This window comes from Lucilia cuprina, chromosome 2 (assembly GCF_022045245.1).
Source record: "Lucilia cuprina isolate Lc7/37 chromosome 2, ASM2204524v1, whole genome shotgun sequence".
Classification (NCBI taxonomy): domain Eukaryota; kingdom Metazoa; phylum Arthropoda; class Insecta; order Diptera; family Calliphoridae; genus Lucilia; species Lucilia cuprina.
Window position 1 is genome coordinate 68926416 of NC_060950.1, and position 8688 is coordinate 68935103.

The following is an 8688-nucleotide window of genomic DNA, read 5'->3' on the forward strand; positions in this document are numbered from 1 at the left end:
ACTTGAAAGCTTTTTTGTATAATTCTTTAAAGAAAAAGTTGCTAACATTAAAATAACAAACTTTTACACAAATTTCAAAATTTGCCTTATTTTTTGTTTAAATTTTTCATAAATTTTGGAAAAATATAAAGCTTATTTTAAGGGTTTGTAAAATTTTTTTAGACAAAGGTTTTTACAGAGTTTTACAAATATTTTATAATTTTTATAATTTTTTCCACTAATTTTCATATTATCTTACAGTTTTGTGTAAAATTTGAAGAATATTAAGCTTTTTTATTGAATTCTAAAAGCTTTTTCTTAAACAAAGTGCAAACCTTGCTCAACAAACCAAACCAACAGAATTTTATCAAATTTTTTTTTTTCAAAATTTCCTTAATTTATATAAAGATTTTGTTTTGATTTATGAAAAGATAAATTAACAAAATATAAAGCTTTTTACAAAAGTTTGTTTAAAGTTTTTTATTAACAAAGTTTTTTCAATCTTAAGAAATAAAAAAATTTACAAGATTTTAACAAATAGTGTCAATTTTCATATTTTAAAGGATTTGCTTATATCCCAGCAAAAACTCGGTAATGGGTAGTACTTTCCTAACCACTTACTTTTCAATGACTACTAATTCCCGTCTGCATTACTTAGAAGTACTTTAGTAATGACTTTCTTCTAATCTGATATAGAAGTACTTTATTTTCGGCTTTGTAATTTTGTTTGCACATTTTATTCAATTGCGTCTTAGAAATTGTGTTTCACAAAAAAGAAAACAAAATTAGTTTTGTATGTGAAAACCATTATTTGACGCGCAATAAAATAGCTAAGCATTGGTGCAGTGAGTAGAACATTTGACTGACAAACCGAAGTCCCTGGTTCGTATTCTAGCTGGCTCTTTTTATTATTAAAAATAAAACAACTTACTCAACAACTGTTTTGTAAGACAAATTGCAAGTACTTCTTTAACTCCCTATTTGTAAGCGAGCGTAGAAGTACTTTCCTCCAATGACATCACCGTGTTAAAATAATGACTCTAAATGCTAATGAAGAAGTAGTGCAAATAGGTTTTTTTAGCTTTTTAACTCATTACTTTTCAATGTAAGTTTTTCCTGGGATCTTTATAAAGTAGATTAAATATTAAGCTATTTTTAAAGCTTTATTTAAACTAAATTATCTTTGGAATTATGATAAACAACAGAATTTTAACAAAATTGTATAATTTTACAAATATTTATCACTTATATATTTTTCACCTTGACTTCTATAGTTTTGCGATTTTACAATGAACATATAGTGGATCCTTATGGAGAATTTTACCTCTAAATTTTTAACGTATTTTTAGTTGGCTCTTCCAAAATCAATATATATTTTTTTACAATTCAAGGAAAATCTTAAAGTTAACTTAAATTTCTTAAGTGTTAACTTGTTATTTTCCATTTTCTTATGAAATAACTAAAAAAAACAAAACCAAAAGAGAAAATGAAAAAAAAAAACTTGGCTAAAATGAAAACCCATCAAGTAAACTGTAAAAATGCTGAAGAAAAAGCTGAAGAAAGCAAAAAATCTACACACATCCATTAAGTTAATAAGAAGAAAAGTAGCGACGCGTTAGTTTTTTGTTTCATTTTGGCACAGCAAGTTTGTTAGCGCAAGCAACCAGCAGCAACCACACCAAACGTACTACCGACCGACCAACCGACCTTAAAGTATACACTAGTATACAAAACATTCCTTAGCATAGCATAAACACCAACACTCACTTAAACATACTCAAAACTTAACTTGTGTGATTTTTTTTTTCTCATCTTCTGTCCAATAATGTACATAGTAAATGGTGAGGCCAAAAACCACCTAATCTGGCTGGTTGGCCCATAGACCACCCCCTCTCTCTTTCTTTCTCACTCACGAAAACACATTCTCTTCTACATATAATTTTGTCTCTCTAGCATTGCGCTAGCTCTTTAATAGCCGGCTTTAAACAAGCATTTATCATTTTGTTATAAAACTTTTCTGAGAGCTTAAACAACCGGGAAATTTGGCAACATTTCCTGCTATAATGCGTACTCTCTACTCTACTCAGGAGCCAGGCGTATAATAAGTGCGTAAATTTATAGCAAAAGCCTTGGCAATCATGTAAAAGTTAACTCTTTTAGCCAAAAGGCAAACAAAACGAAAAAAAAACCCTTAATACACTTGCCTATCTTGCTCTTTATTACATAAAGAAAGAAAAACCAATTTACTGTACCTTTACTGTTATAGACCCTATATGTATATATAACCAAACATAAGTTAGAAAGAGACCTTCTAACTACTAACTAACAGTTTGTTTGACTCTCGCTGACTGGTGATTGGTTAAATGTCTATTTTAATATAGTGTATAAAATTGCGCAAAATCCAACCCACATTTCAACAAACCTAAACAAGAAATGATTTATTTCCCAAGCCAACAACATACAACCAGGGCAACAACATACAACAGCAACAACATTGATAGCATTTAAGTGAAAACACTATAGCTAACTCTTTCTAACAGCTATGAAAATAAACTCTCTTTTACATACATAGCAACATGAATTTGTTAGGTTGCTGGTATTCGTTTGCTATATGCTAACAGTGTGTATGTGTGTGTGTGAGTTTGTCTTTGCTCACTCTGCGCTCAAGCACCTCAAACAGGTTTCAAGCTTAGAGTCGTTTAACAGAGAGGTGCTCTATCTAGTGCAGTGTGGAGGTATTTTGCGTGTCGCTTGACATAATTTTGTGTAAAGTTTTTGTTAAAACAAAAACAAGAAAAAGATTTTACAATTTTTAAAAAAAAAAAAACTTTTACAAAAAGAAAATTAAATTTTGTAATTAAAACGCTTTAATAAACACGTGTTGTAACGCGTTAATGTTGTTGGCTCGTTGTGTGAAAGACGTTTAGTTGTAACGTTAGTTGTCAAACGGTTTGACGGTATTTCATCCCTAACGAACATTGTGGAAACAGCATCTCCCTTGCTTACACTTAAACCCGCTCGCTCTTTCTCTCTCACTCCCTTACACGCTCTTTACATACGCACTTACACACATACAAACACACAACTTAATTACGCACCAAAAATAGATCCAACCATCAATTCAACCAACGTTATTCAGTCGTCTGTCATTTCAGCCAGTCGTCATACCAAAAAGGTTCTAGTTGCGTATCGCTGCTGCTGCTGACTGATTTTACACTGTTTGCTTGCTCGCTCGTTGTGTGCCGCCTGTGTGTGTGTGTGTTTGAGAGTGAGTGCTGCACCAGCTTTCGTCTATGAAGTTTTCCTTCATGGGATTTACGGGAAATCACGTTTATGAAAAGATCATTTGTGTTTTGTAATTCGGCGATTCATGTCGTATACAGCGCGCGTCGCAAATGTTTAAACAATAAATACATTTAAAATACAAAGAAAGAAAAATATAATAATAAAAAAATCACAATTGTGTTATCAGAGAAAACAAGAAAATAATTCAAAAAAGAAAATATTTTTGAAAGAAAAAATGAAAATCGTTTAACAATAGTTTAATTTTTTTGTTTATTTTTTTTCATTTTAACGCGCCATTATTTACTTTTATTGAAACTCCTAAAAACAAATAAATAAAAGTCTAAACAAATATCATTAAAAAAAGTGTGGAACAAAATAAATTATAAAGCCCAGAAAAGGCTCATAAGTGTTAAATTATAAAAAAACCAAACAATTAAAAAACAAAATATTTTAATATAAAATAAACAAAATTTTTAAATAAAACCCAATAAATTCCAAACTAAAAAAAGGTTTCCAGTATGTCCAAAGAAAACTTGTTTTAAAACATAATTTCAAAACAAAATCAAAAAATTTCTTAAAAAACAAACAACAAGTGCTGAATATTTAACTCAAACGAAACTTTTCTACCAGCAGACCTTTAAAGTGCCAAACGAATAAAAAAAAAACAAACTTTTAAAACAAAAACATAAAACAAATTCATATTTCCGCAATCAATTTAATTAAAAAAATAAAATAAAACATAACAAACCAATAATATGCTTACCATGGAATCAGATATGAAAGGTGGCATATTACATGCCACCATGCCACCACATCATGCATCGGCTGCTTTGCATGGACATGCCGCTTCACCCTATAGTGCTTTGGGTCCTCTAATGAACTTGGGCCAATCACATTTGACACAATCACATTTGTCACATCATCACCAACATCATATGACTTCACATTTGGCCTCACAGACAACGGCCGCCGGCAATGGCACCTCTAGTGCCTTGAGTTCCCTGCAGAACAGCATGGCCCAGACTTTGAATGGCAATGCTGGACAGCAACACCATTCGCCCTTGCACAGCTCCAGCGATTTGAGTCCCACCCAAAGTTCACACACCAGCATAGGCAGTCATCATATGACCTCGCCGGGACAATCACATCATCATGGTTCACATCATCATTCTGGTGGCATGGGAGGACAAAGTACTCCTCTTAGTTCTAGCGGCAGTTCGGGTGGTGGTAATGTTAATAATAATAATTCTTCGGCCGCCAATAAAAATGCCCAAAGTGCTGCCGAGCGTGTTAAGAGACCCATGAATGCTTTTATGGTTTGGTCTCGTGGCCAGCGTCGCAAAATGGCCTCGGATAATCCCAAAATGCACAATAGTGAAATCTCCAAACGTTTGGGTGCCCAATGGAAGGATTTATCTGAAGCTGAAAAGCGTCCTTTCATCGATGAGGCTAAACGTTTAAGAGCCGTGCACATGAAAGAGCATCCCGATTACAAATATCGTCCACGTCGCAAGACAAAAACTCTTACCAAAACCAAGGAGAAGTATCCTTTAGGTGTAGGTGGTCTCTTGCAATCCTCAGAGCCCAGCACACCCACCGCCCGCACCAGTTCAGCTAATTCGATCAGCTCGGCTGCTCAACAGGCGGCCAGTGTGAATCGTGATATGTATCCCATGAGTGCTCCCAATGGATATATGCCCAATGGCTATATAATGCATGATCCCTCGGCTGCTGCCTATCAGAGTCAACATGGCGCCTATATGGGTAACTATCACCGTTACGATATGGGACAAATGCATCAAGCTGCAGCAGCAGCGGGTTCCCTAAACTATATGAATGCCGCTGGTAGTGGTTATGGCATGTATGGCACCGTAAGCGGCGGTCAAACCTCACCCTACGGCAACATACAACAGCCTGGCTCACCGTATGGGGGAGGCAGTGCTCAACCACAACCTGGTTCACCGTACGGACTCTCCGGCCAGCCTGGTTCTCAAGTCTCCTGCCAAAGTCATAGTCCCAGCGATTCCAGCGTTAAATCAGAACCAGTCTCGCCCAGCCCCATGCACAGTTCTGGGGGACAATCATCCGCTCAACAGAATTCCGCCTCCGCCGCCGTTATCACCAACAACAATAATCACATAATGAAACAGGAATATGTGAGAGCCCAACAGCCGTCTTCGGAACTTAACCACCTTATGAATATGTATCACCTGCCCGATGGTATGCAAGCATCCGCCGCTGCAGCTGCTGCCGCCGCCGAGCATCACCAGCGCAATCTGATGCACTATCAGACTAGTTCGCCCGATTTGCAACAGCATCAGGCGCACCAGCATCATCAGCAGTCGATGCGTAGCATGGCTCCTCTCGCCCATATGTGAGAAATGGCAAGTGCATATGGAGGACACGCTACGCTGCCAACAGTTTCTGCTAGCGCGGAAGTTAATTCCTGCAGTGGTCTATCCCTAACAAACAATACAACTCTAACTGTCCCGCCGCCGTCTAATCAAAACGGTCATCAAAATAACAACAGCAACAACAACAGCAGTAGCCACAGCCACAGCTCAAGCTTAAGGCAACAAGATGAACAAATGCATTTGGTGGAAGCGGAACACAGTACAACCTCGCCGTTAATGGGGCAACAACAACAACAGCGTTTGCAACAAAATGATTTGCTAAATAGTAATAATCATTCACAACAACAACACTTACACTCAGGTATTTCTGTAACAGAAAACTTAACAAACGGCGAAGGACGTGTTATGCAGAGCTTTACAATAAATTCTCTTAATGGACGCTGTAGTCCAACGGCATCGGGTTCTTCCGGTGGAGGCAGTCGTTCATCGGCTCATTCCCTACCCTCACATTCGCCAGCATTACACCTTAGCAGTCATAATGCACAGTTAACGGCGGCCGCCTATCAAACACATCAGGGATCTTTAGATGCCTGTGGTCCAACTACGGTTGTAACATCGGCTGCCATAATGGGTCGTCTAACGGCCGGCTGTGTGGATACATTGGGTAATGCTGGTTCTAATGCCGCCAACACCGGTTTCAATACGATCGATGGCTGTAGCAATGATACCTTATCCTTACTACAGCATCATCATCATCACCACCATGCCCCCAGCCATCATTTCTCTTATTCTACTCTTACACCTCCCCATCATCATCATCATCCCCTCCACCACCATCCCCACAATCATCATCATCATCCGCACGATGCACCAGGACTGTTGGATATTTCCACTTTGTAAAATACTTGAAAACAAAAAAAAAAAATAAACTAAAACAAATATTGTAATTTAATTTTAATTAAATTAATAGTTTTGGCGTTAGTTGTAAATGAAGTAAAAATACAAATAAACAAAAAAAAACTCGTTAATTAAACGTAAAAACGACAGATACAAATTTGTCATGTGTAAATTTAAAAGAAAACAAATATTAAAGTAATTTAAATTAAATAAAAATAAAATAGTAATTATACGCTACTAAAAGTAAATATTAACGTTAAAAAACAGAAAAACAGAAATATAGTTAAAGTAACACAAAAATATATATATAAAATAAATAAGTATAAAAATATAAAATAATTAAAAAAAAACAGCAAAGAAATTTAGCCGTTATAGAGAGTATCATACACCAAAAAACCTCATAATTTCCTTTAATTTTCTTTTTTGTTGGAAAAAAGTTTTAGAGCAGAAAAAAGTGTTACTGACAGATAGACAGACAGTTTTTAAGTTATACAATTCAAGTGAATTTGTCTCCCTCTCTCTCTCTAACTATCTATTGATTTGCATTTGAAACACACACACAACATTCCGCCTCATAGCTGCATTCTTGAAAACTTTTAGATATTTAAAATTATTTAAAAAAAATAAGAAAATTAAATTTATAAACTTAAAAAAAATAAACAAAAAAACAAATCCACAATGTTTGAAATTTTTTTTGTAAAATGTGTGATAAAAAAATGTTAATTATATTTCATAATTATTAATTATTATTAATTGTAACAACAAGAACAGCTTATTTTTATTATTATTATAAAATTATTATTAATTTTAAATAAACATTTTGTTAAATTGTAATTATACTTTTATTATATTTTATTATTTTTTTTAGTTTATTATCTACTCCTGCTTTTAATTAATAAGTCCAATTATGCTTTTTTTTATTAATGTATACAAAACCACAAAAATATATAAATATTTTTTTTAATTTTATTTTAAATTTATAAAAGAAAAAAAAAATAAAACAAAAAACCAACTTTTAAAAATGTAAAATATTTTTATGTTCATAAACACAAAAAACCAAGTTGTTTGATTTTCTTTAAAATCTTTCCTTAAAACTCCCTTTTCTGCCTTAAACTCCTTTCTGCCCTTTTTACAATGCTCGTCTCCTGTACATGATTCTAAACTCCTCTATGCAGTGTTACGAAAACCAAACAACTCACTCACTCGTTAGATTTAAAACTTTAAATCATAAGAAACCGAAATTTAAATTAGAGAAAAAGTCTTTAAACTATTATATAAAAATCAAAACAAAAAAAATCGATAAAAAAAAACAAATTAATTCTATATAGGCAAAACAAACCAACAAACAAAATAAAAAAACTGAAACTAAAAATAAAAAGAAAATGTTTTCAAAAAAAATTATCTCAAGTTTTTTATTTTAAAAATTATCAAAAAAAAGCCGACGGCAAAAGAGTATTATAACTATAGCAAAATTTTGACTTAAGAGAAAGTCGAAAGGACCAAAAACTAATGCAGCCATAAACTAATTTTGACTTTTTGCTAAATCCGAAGGACCATAAACTAATGTTCAATTTAAAATAGAAATAAAAACTATTTTAAGACTATTTTTTTAAAGAAAATGTCAACTTAACTAAGAAAACTATAAATTGTCAATTGTAATAAATCAATTCTGTATTTATAGGCGGAAGGACCAATAATACTAACAAACATAAACTTTCAACACAGAAAGCTTTACGTATTTTCACTCCTCAAGAGACTAAGACTGGTTTAAAACTAATCGAAATATATGAAAAATACATACTCCATTTAATATTGTGATGTCCTAAGCAAAGGACCACGTAATCCATCCATGCCTTACATCAAATTTAAATTATAGAATTAAGTGATCAGCAACATGTTCCCACGTAATGTAGGCTAAGGATCATGTTCTTTTGAACGAAATAAACATGATCCATCTCAGGGGACAACAACAAAATAAAGTTGGTTTTAAGCGGCTATTGTCGCACAATTCTAAATTGAATTTTAACTATTGAGTAACTACAGCAATTTTGGAAAAATTAAATGCGATAGGATAGATAGATAGATAGATAGATAGATAGATAGATAGATAGATAGATAGATAGATAGATAGATAGATAGATAGATAGATAGATAGATAGATAGATAGATAGAT

General features: G+C 33.5%; 2 protein-coding genes across 2 annotated transcripts; both read left to right on the plus strand.

Moving 5' to 3' along the window:
- The first annotated feature begins 3527 nt into the window (after window positions 1–3527).
- LOC111676483 (transcription factor SOX-2) lies at window positions 3528–5642 on the plus strand. Its single transcript, XM_023437445.2, has one exon. It carries the CDS (start codon window positions 4020–4022, stop codon window positions 5640–5642), a length of 1623 nt encoding a protein of 540 aa, XP_023293213.1. The 5' UTR covers window positions 3528–4019.
- A 3-nt stretch (window positions 5643–5645) lies between these two features.
- Window positions 5646–7179, plus strand: LOC111676484 (lateral signaling target protein 2 homolog). Its single transcript, XM_023437446.2, has one exon. The coding sequence runs from the start codon at window positions 5646–5648 to the stop codon at window positions 6516–6518; it is 873 nt and encodes a 290-aa protein (XP_023293214.2). The 3' UTR covers window positions 6519–7179.
- Window positions 7180–8688: the final 1509 nt, after the last annotated feature.